The sequence below is a fragment of the Gopherus flavomarginatus genome, chromosome 6 (genome assembly GCF_025201925.1).
Source record: "Gopherus flavomarginatus isolate rGopFla2 chromosome 6, rGopFla2.mat.asm, whole genome shotgun sequence".
Taxonomy (NCBI): domain Eukaryota; kingdom Metazoa; phylum Chordata; order Testudines; family Testudinidae; genus Gopherus; species Gopherus flavomarginatus.
Genome location: NC_066622.1, coordinates 82,294,719 through 82,319,053, shown reverse-complemented (window position 1 = coordinate 82,319,053; position 24,335 = coordinate 82,294,719). Strand labels below are relative to the sequence as shown.

The window sequence follows — 24,335 nt, the reverse complement described above, 5'->3', positions numbered from 1 at the left end:
TACTGTAAGTACTGCTGTACAGAAATATTCAGGAACTTACTATTATCCCTGTTCCATTGGTTCACACAGGTGCCATAGTGAGAGAGCACAGAACATCCCTGAGTTGTTGCCGAGGGGCAGTTCAGCAATCCATTACTGTTTTAGTTGTATTCAGGGGCAAATGGCTCACCTTCGGCTTCACAGAGGTAATGATGAGCACAGCAAGCCACAATAATGAAGACAGCACTGATGACACAAGCATCTAAATGTGTCTGTAAACAGTGCCAGCAGGAGTTCAGGCTGCCAAATGCACATTCAACCACCTGCTGAGAGTGTAACTGAACCTTCTTTGGCCAGGCACTCTGTGTACACTCTTTTGCGTTGGCTTATGAAACCATAGCCTGATCTCAATGTCCCCCAGAATAACTCCATTTCTGACAATATCATTTGGTAGGAATAGCATCCCAGCCTGTCCATGAATGTAATCTCACTATCACTGGAAAACCATGGCATCATGAACTTTTGCAGTGCAGCCCACACTGCCATCCATAAATCAGCTTCTGTGGTCCAAAAATGCTTGCATAATAATGGAGCAGTATCCTTTGAGGTTTAGGTACTTGTTCATGCTCCTTGAAGAGGGCAAACTGTGGGCACATGAATCCCATTTATGGCCCCAGTGCAGTTTGGAAACCCCATTCTCTCACAACCGGCAATTACATCAGGGATATTGTTTCTGCCCACCACCTTGGGTAAATCACACGCCTGATTGTCTCAGAAACCTGTGCCACCACTTCACCCACAGCTCACTTTGCAACACCAAAGTTGTTAGCAATGGACCTGCAACAGTCTGGAATAGCCAGCTTCCAGACAACGATAGCAATCCGCTTCTAGACCAATATGGCCATCCTCATACATGTGTTACGACACTGGGTGGGGCAAGCTGCTCACAAAAGCTCCAGATATATAGCTTTCTTGATGCAAAAGTTCTGGACCCACTCCTAGTCATTTCAGGTTTGCATGATGTGATCCCTCCAGTCTGTGCTTGTAGTCCTGCTCCACAAGTGCCAGTCTACATAGGAGTCATCAGCGGCTATACCAAGAGTCATAAGCCAGATGAGCCAATTCAAGTCTGCCATGTCTGTATTGTCATCCTCCTCTTCCATCATCAGGGGATTTCAGTGGGTCAGATGGAAGCGCTGCATTTCACTTTCTCTCCAGTTTCAGAAAAGCAAGAGAAGCTCTTGAAATGGTGCTTGCTACCCTTGTTGGGAGCGTGCAGATTAAAATGGCAGCTTGGCAGGGTGTGTTGGAGGTTTGCAACAACTTACTGTGACATGTAGGATGGAGAGTTTTTTCCCTCACACTGTACCATGATTCAAAAAGGTTAGAGTGGCTACATTTCAGGAGAGCTATAGGAAGTCTGGGATATGGTTGGTTGGACTCAGGTGTGCATACCAGAGCCAGGGCCAACGAGTGGTGGGGAAGCCGGTACAAATTACTGGGGCCCAGCAGTCCAGAAGGGGGCCCAGGGTCCAGCTTCGTCAGCCCTGTTTAGCTGGTCTGACTTTGCTGGGAGGCCGCTCAAAATTTTTTTCACCAGGGTCCAAACCCACTCTCAGCGGTCCTGACCAGAGCCTGGGTGTGGGGCCCAGGCTCAAAAATTCTTAACCTAGGGTGGCCAATCACTGTCGATACTCAAGCTGTGGGCTTTCAAATCCAGGATCCATGGACTTGAGTCCCACAACCCTGGGCTTACATTGCAATGTAGACATACCCTGTGTCTCAGTCTTTATCATGTTACAGTTCAGACTACCAATCTACCTGATCCAGCCCCACATATTGGTAGCCACCTGACATGGCTCCTATCACACCCTAGGAAAGGTGGGCAGTAGGTGTAGCTAAAGGATCAGAGTTAAGTTTTCACAAACCAACCTCACTTAAAAAGACCCATATGACTGGAGAGTTAATTACAGCATGATTAAAATAACTTACAGATTTAAAGTGGGCCAGATTCTCAGCTGATCTTGTCTGTTACAGCTATCCCCTATTCCATTTTGTTTCTTACAGCTGTCCCCAGACTCCATTTTGTTTTCTGTTCTCCTGTGGCCGCCCTTCCCTGGCTGTTAAGTTGTTTACCAGGGCCACTGCCCTTCTCAAAGGGAGGGCCCCTTAAGTTGTTTAACAAGAGCCATTGCCCTTCTCAAAGGGATGGCCACTTGTGCTGCGTGCTAAGTGGGACCACTGCCCTGTTCAAAGGGTTAGTCCTGTTATCACCTCATTGAGCCTGGGCTTGGTGTAGGGTAGGCAATGTCCAGAGCTGCAAGACCTAATGTGTTTTTAAGATCCTGGGCATGAGTCATAGGCCTCATGTGCTCTTGAGTCACCTATTGCACAGGACTATGTCCAGGCATGTCTCTGGGTTTACCTTCAGTTTTTTCCCTGTGCCCCCTCCCCTGTGACAGAGGGAGCCTATCAGGATTACTGGTGGGAAACTGCCCAAGTTTGCCTTTAAAACCAGACATTTTTGAAACACACCTCAGAAAGGTTCCTGCATTGCTGCCTGGTCTGATCAGCCAGGGGTTCTGGGGGGTCCTTTCTCCGCTCTCGTTTTATTTTTGAGCATACCCCCATTTTTTGAACACCCCTCCCCACGAATTACGAATTGCTACCTGAGAGATCTCCTGATTATTGAGACTGTACCGAGCCCTCCTTGCCTCTTCTGATGTTGCTGCTGCTTCTGCCTTTGCTGCTGCCTTGGGGACTGGTAAGAATCCCTCTGTAAAACTTTCTATACTTTCATTTTATTATTTTAGCTGCTGGCTCTGTTTCCCCAGCACACAGACTCAAGCTAAACCTTGGTCTGTGTCTTAAAACCTCTCTTAAACTCCAGGGCTCTTTGCCGCTAAAAATAAGTTTGTGCTGCTGCTAAGCTCTGCTCCTGTGGGCTTTGCCTTGGGGCTCTCTGCGTTCAGCTGTATCCACCGCTGTAGCCACCATCCCTTGGCTTCCTTGGGAGCTGGGTCCTGGACACATACCACTCTGCCCTCTGTAACCTCCCCATAGCATAAGGTGCACCATAGGTCTTGGGTTTTTTTAGTTTAATAAGTCATAGTTTGTTAAGATCGTAGAGCTTGTAAGTTTCAACTGCCTTGTTATAGTTTACTGTTTTGTTGCTCCGTATAGTTGCTTGTTATAGCTTTGCTTAGAATTGTGATATTTGTTGTTTTGCCTAGTCATTGGTTAAGATAGATAAGGTTTTTTGCTGCTTAAATTCGCCTTCCTGCTGTCCCGATCTCTCCCTGAACTTTCCTGTGTCTGTTTTTCCCCCGCTCCAATCTCCCCCTCTGTGTGCTCCTCCATGTCTCCCTGTTATAACCCTTTGCTGCTTTTCCCCCGCATCTGCACTCCCTCCGAACTTCCCAACTCCTTGCTGCTTCCCCCCCTGCGTCTGCATCACCCTCCGAACTTCCCAAACCCCTTGCTGCTTCTTCCCCTGTATAACTTCCCTAACCCTTTGCTGCTTTTCCCCCGCATCTGCACTCTCTCCGAACTTCCCAACTCCTTGCTGCTCCCCCCCCCGCGTCTGCATCACCCTCCGAACTTCCCAAACCCCTTGCTGCTTCTCCCCCTGTGAAACTTCCCAAACCCTTTGCTGTTTTTTTTTTACCTTTGTTTTTGGTGTCCGCTTGTTGCTTAAACCTCTCTCTAGCCCTTCTTTACACTTCTCCGCTGCCCCTCCCCTACCGAAGATCTCGCTGCTTCCAGCCGCTCGTCTGCATACCACTAATCACTCACGCCCCCTCCTGTTACTTGACCCAGCCTTTATATTGATATTGTATTGTTGTACTGTAACTCACCTTTTACTTGTAATTATAACACCCCATTGGTTGCCTCCACTTTTCTGATATACTTTGTATTTACATTGATGCCACTGTGTTACATTGTGTATCTAGCTATTAACTCTTATAGAAGCTACCATTTTATTTTGCATTTTCTTTGGGTAAGCTTTGCATTTCCACACTGTATCTAGAGCTGCTTATTGGCTGTACTGTATCCCATTGTGCTGAACCCCACTTGCTGTAGCCCACTGTTAGAACTCCCTACACTGTTCAATAAGAAGAACCACCCCCATCGTTGTCTATTGTAAACATCCTATGCACCCCATCCCATCGTATTTCATTATTAAATTCCCACCACTTCCTTTTTTTTCCTTTAATAAAGAAATTAATTGGAACCCCAGCTGTGTGGTAATTGCTCCCCAAGATCCCATATACCTGGAGGCAGGGACAGATCTAAATCAGCATAAGGCCAATGATCATCAAGGAGCTCATCTGATTACCACTAGTCGAGCATCCAGACCAGTAAATGTATCGTAATTTTTTTTGTGTGCATGTATGCCACAGGAACAGTTTGAATCAAGATTGTATATCTTTCTAAAAGATATGCTCTAGCTCAACCAGAATTGAAGGTTTATACAAGACTCAGTATCTCAGCGGCTGAAGTCTAAACACAATGCTTTGTCACTTAAGGTTAATGTTACCTTGATTTTATGGTTAAATCATACCTTGCAAAAAAAAGGAATACATTGTTTTGTGCATTGTTAAAATCACCCTAATTAAATGTATAGCATATTGGTATTTTGTATGACATTTTAATTAACAGCGTATATTGAATACATCATTTTAACCATATAATATTAATTGGAAAAGTATTCTGTATATACAGCGTAACCATCATTCATTCACCCTTGAACACACTATTAGTTTTTTGTTTTTGTTTGATATACCTTAGTAGATTTTCAGTGTGGTGTTTAGAAAACAGACATTAGACAATTAAGAGTCAACCAATTTTTAAGGGGTAAATCAAGTCAATACTGTCCAATCTAAGGTATATATACATTTTTTACATTTTCATTAGTACTGTCCATTTCTACATATTAACTTTTCTATACAAACTATTTTCTCCAGAAACCTGGTTGAGTATCAAGTTTAGCATTTCCTGAATGCTTCTATAAGTTTCCATTTCTACTCACCCAGCACTTGGTTCTGCAGAAAAGTTCTCAAATATATCTGTTTATGGGTAATTGTTCTGAGCAACTACATTCTTTTGGGCCCTGATTCTACAAAACCATTAAGCATATGCTTAACTGCACTAACTTCAAAGAGACTTAAACCAGGGCCGCCCAGAGGGGGGGGGCAAGAGGGGAAATTTGCCCCAGGCCCCGGGCTCCGCAGGAGCCCCCACGAGAGTTTTTTGGAGGCCCTGGAGCGGGGTCCTTCACTTGCTCCAGGGGGCCTGGAAAACTCTTGTGGGGCCGGGCCCCAGAGCTTCTTCCGCTCCCGGTCTTTGCCGGCAGGGGGAACCTTCAGCTCCGGGGGGAAGGACCCCCCGCCAGCGAATTACCGCCGAAGCGGGATCTGCCGCCGAAGTGCAACCCGGTCTTCGGTGGTAATTCAGCGGTGGGGGGCCCTTCCATTCCAGGACCCGCCGCCGAAGTGCCCCGAAGACCCGCAGCAGGGGTCCCCCGCCACCGAATTACCGCCGAAGAGCAGGCTGCACTTCGGCGGCGGGTCCCGCTTTGGCGGTAATTCGCCGGTGGAGGGCCCCCACCACGGGTCTTCGGGGCACTTCGGTGGTGGGTCCTGGAACGGAAGGGCTCCCCGCCGCCGAACAGGGCCGGATCTAGACATTTCACCACGCGGGGGGCGCCCTGCCACTTGCCGGTCCTGCGGCTCCGGTGGACTTCCCACAGGCATGCCTGTGGATGCTCCACCGGAGCCGCGGGACCAGCGGACCCTCCACAGGCACACCTATGGGAGGTCCACCGAAGCCGCCTGCCGCCAACGGCCCCAGGCCCCTGGAATCCTCTGGGTGGCCCTGCTTAAGCATATGATTAAGTGGTTAGCCAAACGAGGCCCTAAATTAGAGCTGTTAAAGAGCCATTGGCTGTTTGAAAATATGTTATTTAAAAACAAATTATGCTTCCATAACAAGTATCTATGGATCTTTTTCTTCCCTCATTTTCTGTTACTATTAGGGATCCTGTCTTGCAAAGAATTATTCTTGTGAGTAACTTTAAGCTTAACAAAGTGAAGCTTAAGGAGTGAATTGATTACAGGAAATAAATATTTGATAATCGAACAGAGAAAAATATAACATGATCCAATGGCTGGAAGTCAAAACTAGACTTATACGGACTGAAAACAGGGTCTAAATTAACCACTGGAACAATTTACAAAGGGTTGTGGTGGATTCTCTCTCACTGGCAATTTTTAAATCAAGACTGGATTTTTTTCTAAACTATACGCTCTAGAGATTATTTTGGGGAGAGGTCTAAGGTCTGTGTTGTACAGGAGATCAGACTGGATGATCACAGTGGTTCCTTCTGGCCTTGGAATATGTGAATCCCACTGAAGTCAATGGGACAAGCCATGTGCATATCGTTCTGCAGGTTGAGGGGGACAAATACACCCACAAACCAAGTCCCCCGTGTTTCCCTGCTGCTTACTCCCAACCCCCCAGCCTTACACTGGGACATCACAAATAGCTGCTGTGAAGACAAAATTAAAACTGAATTTTAACCACCATAGGAGTGTTGTACCAATTATACTAGACCAATAAAAACCAGCAGGATCTTATTAAAGGGGACAAGACAAAGATGCCACATTTATTATGATAACAATTTATGACTAATAACTAATATATTCTTATACACACACATTATACCTATTACCTATACACACACACACACACACATTCACATTATACCTAATACCTATACACACACACATACATTCACACACACACATCCACATTCATCAGGTGTTCTGCAGCTGCTGCATAGTTACCAGTCCTGAAGATAGCTTAAGTTCATGGCTTGATTTTGCAGCTTGGGTTCGTAGCTTGTGGCAGCTAACTGGCCAGGAAAGCTGGGCACAAGGCTGAGCTGGATCTCTGTTGGGCAGGCACCGATGTTCTTCCATGTTGGCAGCAGAATGTTACCCAGAGTCTCTCATCTCACCCTTCTTTTTTTATAGGCTTTTAGTTTGGATTCAAAGTCGATAGGTCTTGCTGTGTCACGCTGCCTCTGGGTTTAGATTGATCACCCATCAATTGCAGGCGTGACTTTCAGCCTTGGACCTGGCTTTAATCTTCCTTCTGTTTTTCTGTTGTCCTTTTCTTTTTAGGGTGGATGTTTCTTACTTTGTTTAGGGCTGTTGTCTAGGTCTTCAGCCGTTGGTATTTGAACTTTATCTCATCAGGACAGGCTGGGGCTGGAGGTTGATTCCGTCATTCATACATACCTCATTCACACATCTAAACTAAACTAATAAGATTACAGCAGGGTTTGCAAAAATGAAGGTTGGAGGAAGCTTTTACAAAATGGAGTGAGTGTTTTAAAATGGGGTTTGAATTACAATATGGAACAGAAGTTACAGTGTAGGCAAGTGTAGTGAATGGTGAACAGAAGTTACATTAATAAAGTGAACAATTGAAAACAATTTCATTTATCAGTTCTACAGGAGTTGCAATAACTCTTGTGAGGTCACTCTGTTCTCTTCTACGGAAGCAAGATAAGTAGTGAATTTGGCATATCAAGCTTCGTATTCTAGTACTGCAGGTAACTGGGTGAAGTTTAATGGCCTCTGTTATGCTGGCGGTCAGACTAGAAGATCTAAGGGTCCCTTCTGGCCTTAATGTCTATGAATTTGTAACATGAACTCCCCAAGGAGTGAGAGACTGTTTCCAAATGGAGATTTCACTGAACGGTACACAGAAACCAGCACTTACACATAACTTCCAGCAGGCATAGGGATTATGGAATGGTCTTAATCTGGTAATTTTATTTAGTCTGTACTTTGATCATATAAAACAATAATCCTTATAACTTTAATAACTGTTAGAGAACTGAAAACTAAGCAGTTTTTATCCTTCTCTAGGATTTATTGGATTTGCTTGCAGATTTAAAATCTTCAGTGATTTCTTTCTTTGTTGGTCCTGCTGAAAGTGGAGAGACATAGGCCTCAATCCTGCAAAGATTTAGGCATGTGCTTAACTGTTCCCATTCTGAGTGACACAATTGAAGTCAATGGGATTACTCATGCTACATATAGTTAAGTATGAGTTTAAGTCATTGCAAGATATGGGCTGTACATTTCTCGCTCCAGAAAAAAAATAATTATATATATACACACACACACACAATGTACATATACATATATGTGTGTGTGTGTGTGTGTGTGTACACACACACAATGTACATATACATATATGTGTGTGTGTGTGTGTGTGTGTACACACACACAATGTACATATACATGACATATATATATATGTCAGATCCTAAACCTGAGAATTCCTCCACTACAGAGGAGGAATTCCTGGATGATGTACGGCCAGTGTAATAGCCCTACACTTCCTGGGTAGCTTTCCCCAGCATAGGAGGCCTGGATGGAGAAAACAGACTATGGCTAGAGAAGTCCCCATTGTGCTCTGGGTAACACGTCAGACCCTTGGGACTGAGGGCACTCAGGCATAAAACTTACAGCAACCCTGATGTTTCTCTGAGTTACACTGGGGTTTGAACTGGCCCAAGCAAGCCCCAGGGTTGAGAAGTCAGAAAGGAGGCATAAAGTGCTTCCCCAACCACTCCAATCTGCATTAAGCATGGCTCAGCCAGACCTGGCCCTAAAGGTAGCTAAATAATTTAACTTTTCTTTTCCCCCTTCTTTGTTTCTTTCACCATCAAGTCCAAATAAATATGGTTCTCTGAATATTTATATGACTATTATTGCTCTGTTCCAAAAATGCTACATAACCTTTTATTTTCTGAAAAGAAAATCTGTTGAACAGCAAGTGAATTATGTTTGCATTACTCAGGCGAGGCACCACAGACATACAGTACGTAAAACAGAGATTAAATAGACTGTAGCCTGAGAAAATATTAAGCTGATAAGTATCCCTCTTAAATTCAGAGCTGTGGGTTTTTTTTAAATGGACACATTAGAAAAAAGGGAGGCAAAGGAGAGAAATGTCAGCACTGGATTTTGTGTTTAAAAATAAAACAAAAGGAAGGAAACTGAATCTACCCCAGTTCAACAAAGTTGAACACCAAACATTTTGGCATGCTACCAGTATGTGAATGAGACTGGAAACATTTACAGTGAAAGGGAGACCAAGGGTTCTTAATGCTCCACTTCAAATTCAGAGAATTATCAATGTTTACCTCTACTAGACACACAGGCTTAGATGCTTAAAAGGTATCTAGGTACTTAACTCCCACTGACTTCTGTGGGAGTTAAGCACCTAAATACCTTTGTTGATCAGGGCTTCAGTCTTTGAGGTTTTTGTATCTTGTGCTTAGTCTTGCCTAATGCACACTGGTATTTTCATCTGTCAGTGCATGCCCATCACTCTCATTAATCCAATGGAAGTGTACAGTTACTATTTGAGTTGAAATTCATTAAGGCCCTTGGTATTTATGTGATCTGCCGTTAGCTCAGTCTGCTCGGCATAGAAACAGAGCGCCCTTCTCCTTAGCACATAAAACTCAAAACGAACTTCTCGCTTTAGCCTCTGACACAAAAACAGATCAGGAGAAGGAGGCTCTTGAAGAGATTGCGTTAAGACATGTTTTACCAGAAAGCGAATCTCTACTTGCAGGCTGCACACTGATGGACAGGATGTGTTTGTCCAGGAATAAGGTGCAAAAATATCAGTCCTCATTAAGTCAAATATTTCTACAGAAATCTAAGGATGGATCATGATTAATAAGGCCCATAAGAGAGCTCAGAAAAAAGCCCCATTCTATTGAGCATTGACAGTTACCTGCATCTGCTCTGCATATTTTTTTCAGGGGGTGGGGGGAGAGAGAGAGACAAAGGGCAGGTAAAGTTCCTACAGTATTATGGCTTTGCAAATTGAGATCAAGGTGTGTCAAACGTGGCAGGAATAATAAATCTTTCTTCTGGCTGTGAATCACATAGCACGACCCTTTAGAAATCTGAGGTTCAGGTATCATCTACCTTTTCATGGGTGTTCTTTCCAAGAAAGCAAATGGAGTATTCATGTGAATTTTTAATCCTCACACAGGTTTAGGGTATTGCAGTCAGAATGCAACTAAAATTTTCCACTAAAAAGTAGTGATTTGATTATTTTATGGTACAGAACAGCATCACATACGCTATATATATATTTATATATACATAAATAAATGTTTCTTTTTTCTTAACCAAGTCAGAATACTACTTCATCTAACAAGGAGTACTGAACCATGGGGCAGCTACACTTAAGGAACTCCTTTATGTGTCAGTTTGGACCCTCACCCACCATCTATGGCACTTCTTATATCAGGGACTGCAGCCCTACCTTAGCCACTTTGGACCTGGCTGAGCTGCAAACTCCTCCTGTTTTCCCCCTATGAGGGGCAGCCAACCAGCAATTGGGTCCTAATCCAAAGGCCATTGAAGTCAATGGGATCCTCCATTTATTTCAAATGAGCCATTGCATTAATACCTTGGGCCCTCGATATTAACAATCAAAGGTGAATGATACAACATGCAATAAAAACAAAGACAGAAAGCCACCAAACTGATAGGGGGCTGAAGAACAGGAGATGTCACCAAAATGTAACCATTGTAGTGAAAAAACCCTGTTGATCTCCATTAGAGAACACGAATGGTGCACACAAAAGAAATGTGGGAGGGGAAACAGAGACAAGAGATTTTTTTAATGTAAGTAATAAATTACATATAGGACAATCTCTCACTAGTGCTTTTCAAGTAACACTGTAATAAATTGCATCTAATGTTCAAGAGTTTGGAATGTTAGAACATGAATGAGATTAATTGCAAACAATTGAATCTGACACTGTTTTCTAAAGCTTTCCCCCGAGTGAGAAGTGCACTAATTGTAAGAAGCAGAATGATCTTATTTTCTGTGTAGTACGTGCTGCTCTACACAGGAATGATATTAGAGCTAGTTGGAACATTTGATTAAATTAAATTTTGTCAAAGCCAATACATGGAGATGTATTGCTTTTGACAGGAGTGAGCAAACTTTTTAGCCTGAGAGCCACATCTGGGTATGGAAATTGTATGGGGGGCCATGAATGCTCACAAAATGGGTTTGGGACATGGTGGAGGGAAGGGCACCATCTAGGGGTGGGGCTTACTTCAAGCAGCTCCTGGAAGCAGCAGCATGTGCCCATCTCCTACATGGAGGTGTGGCCAGGTGGCTCTACACACTCCCTGTCCACAGGAGCCACCCCTGCAGCTCCCATTGGCCATGGTTCCTGACCAATGGGAGCAGCTCTTGGGGCGAGGGCAGCATAAAGAGCCCCCTGGCTGCCCCTACTGTAGGAGCCGGAGTGGGGACATGCCACTGCTTCCAGGAGCCGCGCGAAGCCACGGAAAGTGTGGAGCAGGGCAAGCCCCCAACCCCACTCCCTGGCTGGAGCACCAGAGCAGGCCAAGCCCCAGACCCCACTCCCTTGCAGGATCTTGAGGGCCAGATTAAAACATCTGAAGGGCCGGATATGGCCCCAGGCTGTAGTTTGCCCACCCCTGTGCTATAGTAATAGAAATAATAAATAAGCATCATGAAGGATTCCAAATGGAATCAATTTAATCAACAAGGTGCTTAAATATGTGCCTAACTTTAATCTTAGGTTAGGAATGTGTTGAATTGAGGCCTTAATGTTCACACAGCACTTTGAAGATAGTAAAGTTCTAGTACCTTGTCTACATAGGAAAGTTTTACCAGTTACACCAGTTCTGCAGTTACACTAGAATAGCTCCAGTGTGGATACGTGTGCTATGAGTTACTTTACTGAGTTTAGCTTAACCCCTTCCTTAATGAAGACTTTAAAAAAAAAAAAAGTGGGAAACTCATACTATAATGGGGGAGAGAGGTTATACCAACATAACTACAGAGGTTTACATTTATACCCTTTGGTTATACTAAAAGAACCTTTCCCATGTAAACAAGGCCTAAAGAAGGAGTATTACTCAACCTCCTCTCTGGGTGGAACAAAGCAACCATTAAACAGTGCTCTGTAATAGCATATTCAGTTGAAACTGCAGGGGGAGGGACTAGTTAGAATGCAATGATTAAACTGCAATTGGACCTGCACATGTTAATTCTACTACTGCAAGATGCCCTTTTAATGGCCTCAGGTGGCCAGGACCTCCACTTTCTGATTCATCTGGAAGATAGCCCATCGAAACCCATCTTGGCACTCTTCCCTCTGGTTCAGTTACAAAATACTGCCACCTGTGTATTGGTGCCACCACTTCCTGCAGCACCTTATCTTCCTCATTCAAGTATTGGCTCAGTTGGATCCTGGTTAGCAATATCAGATCTAACAAAATTACAGCTGGGTAATATAGGAAATCCTGTCACATTTTAAATACTGTTAACAGAAGCCAAAATAGGCCCTGGTGATTTCGATGCTCAGGAGTCTGTTGCAGGATCAGAGCTCTACTCATCAGGGAAGATTGTAATTGAAACCATTAGACAATACAATATACCTGGGGCGGGCAAACTTTTCGAGGGCCGGTTAAGGGAGGGGGTTGTGGCCCGGCCCCCACCTCCTATCTGCCCCCTCCAGGACTCCTGCCCCATCCACACACCCCTGCTCCCTGTCCCCTGACTGCCCCCGGACCTCTGCCACCCCATCCAACCCCTCCTCTCATTCCTGACTGCCCCCTGGGGACCCCTGCCCCATCCAACCATCCCTTCTCCCTATCCCCTGACTGCCCCCCAGCACTTAAAGGAGAAGACCATCCTGTTACACTGTCCTTTTACTGAACCAAGCAAACATCAAAACAATATATATAGCAAAATCTGTCCTGGGAATTTTACATCCATACCACATGCAGAGGTCTTTACAGTACACACCGTAGAGTAACACTTTTGCTTAAGGGACTGGTCAATATCCTTCAGGATTGACCAGTCTTCTTTGCACGAAGAACAACTAACTGTAGTTACCAAATATTTCTTCCACAGAAACTCAATGGAAGGAAGGTAGAAAACGTCAGGAAGTTTCTCTTGGGGAGTTTTCTGGGAAGCATCCGCTTACGTAAGACAGGTTTGGAGACCATAGATTTGTCAGGAGGTGATGTCTCCCTACTCCACAGAGCTCAGAGACCAATGGTGGAAAGGAGCCTCCCTCTTGCTTTGAGTAATAACTAAAATGCTGTAACAGATCCATGCTAATCTAGAACTTCACAGCTGTCTGTGTGCTGCACATTATGACATTCAAAACTTTACAGTGGCAATAGGGACGAGAAATCTGATCCTTCTGCTCCATAACAAAGTGCACTACTACTTCAAGTAAAGGAGAATCTCCATTAGCTGTTAGCAATACAAGGCATATGACATATAGAGGAGCAGCTCTTATTCCATTCAGTAGATAGCAGGGATGTCCAGCATACACTAATTTTCCCAGTTCATCACAATTCTGTACTTTGCACTTCTATAGAATCTGAGGGCTTCAAACTGATCGACAGATATAATCAGTTAGGCCTCACAATGCTCCACTGAGGTAGGCAAGTAGTGTCCCAATTTTAAAGTTGGATAAACTGAAATACAGAGAGGCTCCCCAGGTTTTCCAAAGCTACACAGCTGTACTTCTGACTTGCTGTGAATAGAATCCATGTAGTGAATATTCTTGGAATCAGCTTGAAGGCATATATTCTCAGCTACTTTAAGAAACCACCAGAGACTTTATAAGAAAACACAGTACAGGGTCACATCACCTTAGAATTATATAGTCCTTTTCATAGTCACAAAATACTTTACAGCTTGAGGTCCATATATGTATGGCCTTTGCACGAAGAACCCTATTGAAGTCAATGGGAATTTCACCTGGGATTAATAGCGAGTGAGTGATCTTGAGTTTCTACTTTAATGATCCCTTTCCCTAGTGCTGGAATGCAGCCTCATGAGGGCTAGAATCAGAGCAGCCATTCTGCCCCAACAGCACTGCTTAGGAAGGTTTTAAGGAAGAGAAGAGTAATTGTCCAAATCCATAGCAAGAGCATTGCAGTCCCTGTATTGCACAGGAATTTGGCCAGCATGCTGAGTCTAATGATGCTTATGGCTTTGAGAAAGCTGCACTGAGCTCCTCCAGTGATATTTCCGCAGCCCCAATCAAAGGAAGCTAAGAATAATGTTTTGACAAGTCTGAGAAATGTTAGCATGTGGGCCTTGTGAAAATGATTCATGCAGGAAAAGAAAAACGGTAGCATAACACAGATACCACTGGCTTGAATCCTTATGTACAAACTTCCTAACTAGAGCTAAATTCAACCCAGATCATATGCTATTATGCATATTTCTGTTAGTCACTTGTTCGCTCTCCAGGAGTACCCTTTTTCTTAGCCGCATGATGAGTCTTCTTCATCTGCGACTTCTCAGAAAAGGAGTTTCTTACTGGCCCCAAAAAGCATAACTTCAACTCCTCCAGGCCTTTGCTTGTCATCTTAGAACTGCAGATAAGCACCTTATAAATTTCTCTGTCAGCTCATAAAAAGCATGAGGGGAGAAGAAAGGATAATAGTTCTTTTTTAAGTTGTGGAAGTAAGATAGGCTGACTGGAAAGGGGTATGTGGTGTTTTTCCATTGTAGCCAGGCACTTTTATTGCATACTAAAGAGCATAAAAATCATTGCATGTATATTTTTATTATAGCAGCAGCACACACTAAATTCACACAAAAACTAAACAGGATGTAAAATGTGCTAGTTAAAGCGTTACAGTAAGGGAAACTGAGGAAAGACAAACCGTCAGAAAACAAGGGCACTTGACAATCATTATCCATTAGTAGTAGTATTGCAATTGAGATCAAGACCCAAAGGTGCTAGGCACTGTAGAAATACTTAGCAAGAGACAGTCCTTGCTGCTAACATCTTAAATTCTAAATAGACGAGATAAAGTAGAGGAACATAGAACCAAAAGAGGTGAAGTAACTTGCTGGAAGTCACACAGCAGGTGAGTGGCAGAGGCAGGAATAGAATCCAGTGCCACACAGCCACATAGCTTCAAGGGTTTGGAATGCCAAACTATGAACTCTTCCTATCTGTATTTTTCCTTTCCTTTTTTTAATGTAAGTAGAAGTTTCCACATGGCTCAGACCTACAGAAAATGGATTGGGGGTAGGGGGGAAGGGAGGATTAGAAGGGGGAGAGAAATCAGCCAGCAGAAAGAATTTTTTATCTCTAGTTGGCACATTTTTATTTGTAGTACATTCTCAACACTTCCTTAATTAATGAATTTCCTCTCCATCAGACTAACAAAAGGTTAAAAAGAATAAGAAGTCAGCCCTTACTTTTCTCATGGGATATCCATGAACTTATTATATGAGCAATTTGATTCCCACAAGGGACATTTTGCTTAGAGATGTTCTGTAAGGTTCCAATCCAGTTTATACGAAGTAAATGCCTGGTCTCATTGCATCAGTGACTGGGACTGAAATCAGGAATTGGAGCTCAAGCTTAGGACCAGGTTACCTGGAATGAGGCAAGGTGGGGGCAGGGCTACAGAGGACTTGAGCATGGCTGGAAGCAAGCAGGCACATTCACCATAACAGCCATGGGCAAATGCTTTGAGTAGCTGCTGACCTGCTGCTATTGTTGGGTTTAAAATCCTCTCTCTTGGCTACAGCCCCTGATTAGAAGAGTCAATCAGGCAGCCTATTACAGGCCAGATTTGCTTGTAAGGTGGCCTAGAGACTGACTCGTTCTGCAAAATGCCCTGCTTCCAGACTGGCTGTGCTGCATGCCCTGATTCCTGACATATTAAAATCAATGGGATTACTCACTTGCTTAAAGTTACATATGGGTTTAAGTGCTATGCTGGATCAAGACATAAACAGGTACAAAAGAAAACCATAAACCAAATCCAGTGTGGTGCTTTGTGCAGAAAGTCTGCCGTTTACAAAGGGGGAAAAAAAAGGAATATAGGAGAACCATATTGCTCAAAATGATCTACTGTACACTACAGGAAAACATTGCTCCAGAGAAAGATAAGTACTATACACTTACAAACAGGAGATTTGCCAGAGTAAAAATTCCTGGATTTGACTCAGAAGATTGTTTAATATAGTGCATGGTTTAAAAAATATAACACTGTGCTTCTAAACTGTAAATAAGACTTGTAGGCTAGGACATCACCTTCAGTAGATGAATAGCCTTGTTATTTACCCTAGAAAATCATAACTGTTTGCCATAAATCATTTTGTAAAGAGATTTATTTAAACCAGCGCAACACCTTTGTACTCTCTTATTTCAATTCAAGATGGCTTATTTTGGTTTAGCATTCATGACTAACTGACTTTAGTTAAACCAAAAGAAGCCCTTCTTAAACTGAAATAAGAGTGTCTGTACAGCCTTTGGCACCAGATCAGTTTGGAATAACAGCTTTAGTTCATTCAGCAAGAGTCTCATGTAGACAAGCCCATGGTGGGCTCCTTATATTACTGTATGTGCTTTTGTGAGTTATTTACACAAATGAATAGCATCTCTAGTTACAGATAGTTTTAAGTAATAGTGATATCATTTTCATTTATACAGCCTGTTTCTGAAAAAGATATCTAAGCACACTATGAGCATTAATCTAGACTCTTCATTTTCATGCTTCAGGAGATAAACTGATTGCCAGTTGCAGGCAGAAAGTCATTTATTAATAAGTAATTTCCTTAGAGAATGTTCTAAGGGCTAATGCAGTAGGCTTGCTTTTCTGTGTCCTGTGGAGGTGTGGGAGGATTGTGCGTCTGATATGCACAATCTCTCCCAGAGCTCCACATGGGGTAGTACATCTCTGCACCACCTCCAGCACACTGCTGTGCTTTTCAGGCACAACTGGGTCCTATGAAATCCTGCAGGGGGAAATTCTAACCCTGACTGAAGTCAATGGGAATTTTACCATTGACTTCAGTGGGGCCAGGACTTCACCTCCAGTTTTCTAGAGCATCACATCTTAACTCAAATTCCCTTGTAAGTAAGTGTGTTAAAGCATGATCCTGAACCCTGCTTCTAGCCGCTACCATTCTCACCCTCTGTTCTATCACCTCCGCTTTCCCTTCTGTTTTACTTAGATTTATTTTAAACTCATTTATGGAAATGGCATGCTTTGCAAGTGATGGTTTCTTGTCTTAAAATATTCAACTACCCCCCAAATCATTGCATCTACTGGAGCCATGAACAAATTAGACTGTCCTTTCATTGGTATTCAAAGAAGAAGAAATCTGATATCATTCAAAGGAGTGACTGTATGCTACCCAGTGTAGAGGAGCCTTTGGTAACATTCTTTTTGTTTCCTAGTTTTCCCTTTTCATATCAAAACAGGTGTCCAATTTTGTCTGAAATGAGGCTGTTTTACTTACAATCATGTAATCGAATGCATCACTTTTTTCTCCCTTTAGAAAAATCGAAATGCATTTGTTGACCAATTTATGCTGGGGTGATATACGTCAATCACATTATCAATGTGTTAGTCACACCAGATATTAATACGCATTCAACACACAATATTATATTGTATAGCTATTTCTAGCAGTTACATGTCCAATTCACTTCACCTATGTGCTTCGGTTTCCTCTCCCATACTTTGTCTGTCTTGGTAATTTAGGTTGTAATCTTTTCAAGGGCAGGGACTGTTTCTCACTATGTGTTTGTTCAGCCCCTAGCACAATGGGGCCCCAATCTCCTTTGGGGCAGTTAGGTGCTACTATCATATAGTTATTATGCAGTATGTCCAATTCAGTGTGTGGCTGTAGAGAGCAATATTAGAGTTGTAATATAATTTTAGATTGGCTCTGTTCTGCCAATCTGGATTCCCATCCTATTTTATTTTGCAGTAATCTTTGTAGCTGATTAGTTTGCACATAGAACCACAGTTAATCTGGCACAGGATTTCCAGACCTGGCTGCTTGACTGCTTTGTGCAGTTCTATGAACCTCTTTGTCCCATTGATATTCACTGCATCTTGGTGTGATACTGAAGATGAGATCATCAGATGTACTTTCCTCTTTGCTACAGCCATAACACCATATACTTTATTTTGCTGTTTTTGTTGTGTACAACCTTTTGCAAAGAGAAACTATTCTTACTTTCTAAAGATATCTCTGGGCCTGACCCAATGCTCATTGAAATCCATGGCAAGATTTCCACTGGATGTGGGATGAGGCCCCTACGTAGGCTAGATACTACTGGCATTCTCAATGCTATAAAACCACCACCTATATTGTGACTCTCTGTATTGGACTGTGCATTTGTGCTGGTTTTGCACTTGAATTTTGTCACTCTTTGGCCTGTATAATTTATTGTGTCTGTCTGTGAAACGCCAGTATTTATCCCTCTCACTTGCATTTATTCTGAAATTCTACTGCCTCTGCACATGTTTGCAGCATGTGGCAATCTAGTTTGGATTTTGTCAACATCCTAGACCCAATACCCACATTTTTGATGCCCAGCACCATGCAGTTATGTATCAATTCATTATGCACACTTCCACATCTGCACACGGCAGCAGGCTCTCTGTGTTTTGTGACATACTCATCTACAGCACTGACTGTTCTCAGTCTCTTTTAATACGTCATGCATATCCATAATATTCTGAGTGCTTGGAAACATTTCTCCAGGAAGTTGATGCCTATGGAACATGCTGTTTTTTCTGCGTCTGTCAGCATGACATGCTGATAAATATGTAAGCAGCTTTCCCCATTATTGGATGTAATGGAGCTTAGGACCTTTATTTTCCAGTGCACTTACAACTTCATAAACATCCCGTTGTGACTGAAAAAATATTCATTTACCAGTCAGCTTGCCCTCCTGCCCCATGTGGAGTGGAGAACCTTTTTTTTAACTTACCAATAGACACTCTTTAACAAGTCCAGGCTTCCTGTTCCTTTACTGGATTTCCAAGCTTGAAGCTGGTTAAAATAATACCCATTGTCTGTAGGATTGAGTCATTTAAATGCAATAAACAACTCAGTGGTCCTAGGACCATGATTCAACATAAAGTATCAGTAAAGGTAAGGCTGAGATTTAGTCAGTCATGGACAGGTCACAGGCAATAAACTAAAATTCACTGCTGTGACCTGTCCATGACTTGTACTATAAATATCCATGACTAAATCTTAGGTACTCTGGGGTGTGGCTGCTACTGCTTGGGGGCACCCAAGCAGCTGGCCCTAGGGCTACCTCAGTTGCTCAGGGGTCAGCTGCAGAAATCACAGAATTGGAAGGAACCTCAGGAGGTCATCTAGTCCAACCCCTTGCTCAAAGCAGGACCAAGCCTCAGATTTTTACCCCAGTTCCCCAAATGTCCCCCTCAAGGATTGAATTCACAACCCTGGGTTTAGCAGGCCAATGCTCAAACCACTGAGCTATCCCTCCCCCCAACTTCTGTGACTTCTGTGACAGACTTGCAGCCTTAAGTATCGGTAACAAACTTAACTTAGCATTGTGTTACTATAACCAACACTAACATTTAATGCCTGCTGGGTGGTACCACACATGGTAGCTCAATCTACTTTCTGGTATAATCTTTAGAGTGTTAACATACAGTTTTTCCCTTAAACGCATACTAAGCCACAGCTCAGGGTTTGTAACTGGTTACAAACTGGTTACAACTGTCCCCAGTGAGCCAAATTTCACTTAATTTGTTCAGCTGTTAGATACTTGACTCACAAAATAAAGTAGGGCTGATTGAAAAATGCAGAAAAAAAGTGAGTTTTTGAAACTATTCATTGAAAAATAGCAACATTTTCTCTTTTAATTGCAAAGCATTTCAGAAAAGGTACTAGCAAAAAAATACAGTTTGGAAAGGGCAGTTTCAGATTTTGACAAGATGTGTATGAAAAAATATACAACTTTTTGTAGAATAAATATGAAGAGTAAACTATGATCAACTGAGTTCAAATGCTTAGGACCAGGCTTTTGAAAGAACACAGCACACATTGGTTCTAAATACACAGACCAGATTTTCAAGAATGCTCAACACTGATTAACTTCTGGGTGCTGAGCACTTTTGAAAACTGCCAGAGTGCTAAGGTGCCAAATGAGATCTGGGCTTTTTTGAAAACTTGACCCTTATTTAGCTCAATTGTCACTCCCCTATATGAGAGCAGAGGCAGATTCAACAGAAATTATTTTAAGTTCCTAAAGGTTTTCTGCTGGCATAGTAATTACTGTGTTTCCATTTCTGTTAATGACATCTAAGAACTGGAAACACAAGCAGTGGTGGGGGATTAAGTAATTAGGGAGTATTAGATGCATTTGAAGATCAGGGTCATAGAAAAAGAGGAGAGAGAGAAAGAGCTGTGGGCTGCTTGTCTGCCTGACAGTTATAAAATATTCTTCTTATCCACAGCTTGGAAGCTGTAAAGGACAGAGCTTCACACTACAGATTGGCTATTCTTTATTGTTCCCAGTTTGGAGATCTGTGGTTTTTATGGGTGAGTAAATCTTATGCTAAATATAGATAGAAAAGATATTAATACATGATGTTTAATTTTCTTCTTCACATAAGAATTGCAAAAATGTTTGGGATTTTATATATATGTAAGATTGCCTTGGGATCATTTAATTATGGAAGGTTGATATTCCAGTACATGCATTACTAAAGTGACCTGAAATCTTTTGTTGCATATCAAACATTCTTGGAATAAAACCAATCCCAAAAGAATGCAATTTGAATATTAACAAGCTGCAAGAAGGCATCAATTTCATATGGACCCATCAATTTGTAAGAACTAAATAAAATACAGCACAGCAGTTTGAGGAGGGAGGTTAACTGCTTCATTTCCCCTTGGATGCACAGAATAAGATACATCAAGCAAAGTAGCTTGTATATTAATGGATCTAGATCTGTGTTGTCAACGGGGAAGTGCTGAATTTAAATAGTCTGGTCTTAAGTGTGGGTCAACAGGTCTCAGCAACTGGCTAGGTAAAAGAGGAGGGTAAAGCCTAACTTTGAATTGTCCAGCTTTGTGAAAGGGGTCACATTTATAGTGGAGTCAAAATATATTTGAGATTTAAATTCTGCTCTTCTAATGATCACTAAAAAATACCAGCAAGCACTAATCAATTATTAAGGATCAGATTCTGTCACCCTAAATCACATTATAGTAACTTACTTTTCAATTAGACCTAATGACATCACTGGGACTAATCTCAGAGTAAACATGAGTAAATGTGAAAGAAGCTGTCCCTAAATGGATTATGACAATTGAGCTGCTGTTGAGAACAATTACCTTAATAAATATAAATTAATAGAACAAAGTAATTTTAAAAATAAACTACAAGCTCTTTCCCGGTAGTAATCAAAGCATTACACCCACACACACAATACAATTAAACAGTACAAGAGCCAGATATAATAATATCCTATATAGAGTAAACCAGTATAATACAAGCTTCTTTGTACTTGGTTCTAGCCTAAAGGGTAAATGCTAGACATGGTTGAATTAGAGTTTGTGGCGTTTTTTATTTATGCATTCTTCATCAATTAGTCCCATTTTATGTATTCAGTGAATATTTCAAAAGAATAAACCGCAGATTATGTGTTGCTTGCAAATTGTTCACGTCTCCTCTTTTGTAATTATAAATCCCAGTATGCAATAGGTCACATGACATTGTTTCTGGTCCCTGCTTAGATTAATGAAAATATTAAACAGCAGAATGGCAAATGGAAAATAACAGCACACTTCTGGTATGGATTTGTGAACCTTTCATGTTTTTGAAAGAAACATTCATTCTTTTGAAACAGTTTAATACTCTCTCCTTTTTTTTTTTTTTTTCAGCACTATGCAACCTAATCTAGATGATGCTGGCAATTCTTTACATATGTGGATCTCAGATTCCATAGTATCTGACCATATACTGGTTAATTCTTCAACAGCATTACAGTAACACACCAATCCCACAGGGAAATCCCAAAGCTGCTGCCTTTGGGTCAAGGTTATCTTCATCTTTAAATATAGTTCCTGTAGTCTACTCAATAGTGAATGGGTATTGTAAAAACAGTTTTTCAACACTTTTATGTTGCATTAACACCGTTCTGCTTAGATACCCTAATCTCCAAAATATGTGTTCTATAGTTCTCTAGACCCTTTAATAATACATAATAATCCATTCATCCAGGACTCAGTCCAGCAAAATCATAAGCATGTGCCTAATTTTAACCATGTGGGCAGTCCCCTTAATTTCAATGTTTTGCTAGAAAAGCAAATGCAGAATAGCCCCAATCACTATTATATTTGGATTGAAAATATGTTGGGTCAAATCCTTATCCTGGTTATTACTGATGTAAACCTGAAGAAACTCCAGGCATTTGAACTAAGCCCACGTCCAGACTACCCCGCCGTATCGGCGGGTTAAAATCGATTCCGGAACGCCATCAACCCGAACGGCGTTCCGGAATCGACACTGAGAGCCGCGGACATCGATCCCGCGCCGTCTGGACGGGTGAGTAATTCGATCTTAGATATTCGACTTCAGCTACGTTATTCACGTAGCTGAAGTTGCGTATCTAAGATCGATTTTCCTCCCGTAGTCTGGACGAGGCCTTAGACAGCGTCTTCCTGGTACCCTGGAACTACCTAGAAATGCAGCTATTACAATAAAATATCCTCACGTGTCAAAAAGTGGACTGTAAATTCTGTCTATAGTGGATGCTTATTCATAGTTACTCTGACTTTACATTGGTGTAAATAAGAGCAGAATTTAGCAGCCTGGTTCTCGTATAGCTGGATTTCAAAATACTTTACAAACCACATACAGACCAGAATCCTTTTGTCCACCATGGAAATGGGTGTGATTATATGACAATTGTTTTACAGCAGTCAGAAACACAACTATTTTGGAAAGGTGTCTGATTCTAGTAGTATAATACAGGAAAGGGACTGTGACCCTAAGTGTCCCTTTATGCCAACTGGCAAAGGGAACACCCTGCACTCTCTTATCAGAATACTTACCTTACAAGGCACTGTTTGGCTATCATATGCAAACTGGTGACACGCTGGTCATGAATATGATTGGTGATTATATATACAGGTTATGTATAAAGAGTTGTGCTGAAAATAGGTTATGGAAGCAATTGATAAACAAGCCTTCCCCAGACAAAGGAATGTAGCTTTACCCATCTGCATGGATCAAGCTAACGGGTGGCTAAGAAAAACAGCATGGCTTCATTACAAGCAAAGGAAAATAGTACATTTCTACCTAAGGCAGATAAAGTGAGCTGAGGATGAAGAGCTGTGAAAAAGAAAAGGAACTCTTATCTGTCTCTTGGGGGACTCTCTTTGAGTCTGGGAGAAGTGGATCCTCCTAGCTGAGGGGCTGGAGATGCTAATGACTTGATCTAAATGAGAAAGGTGCTTAGGCAAAGATTGTGGCCTACTGAAGTTAAGTTTTAGATGTGTTGTAGAAAAGCACATTATTTTTGGTTTGTCTGTAACCATACCTGTCTCTTTCTCTTGCTAAGTATCATTTAGTATTACTTAAATCTGTCCTTTTTTAAAATAAACCTGTGCTTAGTTTCTAAGCTATCTCTGTGCTAAGTATTAAAGTAAAACATAGGCGAGGGCCCACAAGCTGGTGTATGCATTGTCTCTTTGGAAGGAGGAGACTTGTGAGAGGAACTGGACACTGCAGAGAGATAGATGTCTCTGAGGAACTTGGGATTCACTGAATGTTAGCTGCAAGGCAAGGCTTAGACTGGCAGAATCTTAAGGAGTTTGCTGGTGAGACAGACTGGTGTGGCAGGGAGCTGTTACAAATCAAGCTCTAGCAAAGCTTTCTAGCAGAGGCAGACAGGTAACACAGTGGCTTATGGTTCTGGGCTCCCTGAGGAAAGTGTCACATTTTAAAATTACTTGTGTGGGTTCCTGTAACATAGTACTATGAGTAAATACCCACTACTGTCAGAAGAGGTAGCCCATATCTGAGAAGAGAGGGTATTTCACTGTAAGCACTGCATTTCTGGCAATATCAGGAGTGTTGGAGAGATTCTTCTTGTTTGACCTGTAGATTGAAATAAAAAATATTTTGCATACCTGAAGTATCATTCTACCTAAACTATTTTATCATTGTCACTTCAATTTTTTTAAAATGCTTTTTTATGATTTTTTAAAAAGGGGGAGGGAAATGTAGACAGAAAATACCCAATATCCCATAGAAACAAAAAAGGCCAGACAGCTGCATTTCTCACAGTAGTGTATGAGCTCCAAGACAGCCCTTTTGTAGAGATTCATATTATTGTCTCCAAGCCCTAACAACTAGAGAAATCACAGATGAAGGAAGGCTAGTAGTTCATCCTGTCCTACCATCAGTTTACCAATCCAGAACTTGT

At 42.0% G+C, this 24,335-nt stretch overlaps 1 protein-coding gene across 2 annotated transcripts in view; it reads left to right on the top strand.

Moving 5' to 3' along the window:
- Positions 1 to 20,308: 20,308 nt before the first annotated feature.
- The window catches only part of LOC127053807 (rap1 GTPase-GDP dissociation stimulator 1-like), a 52,803-nt gene continuing 48,776 nt past the window's right edge, over positions 20,309 to 24,335 (top strand). For both annotated transcript variants that reach the window (XM_050959100.1, XM_050959098.1), the window contains exon 1: positions 20,309 to 20,439. In XM_050959100.1, the coding sequence (XP_050815057.1) occupies positions 20,436 to 20,439 (4 nt within the window). In that variant the 5' untranslated portion in view covers positions 20,309 to 20,435. The remainder of the gene's footprint in view (positions 20,440 to 24,335) is intronic.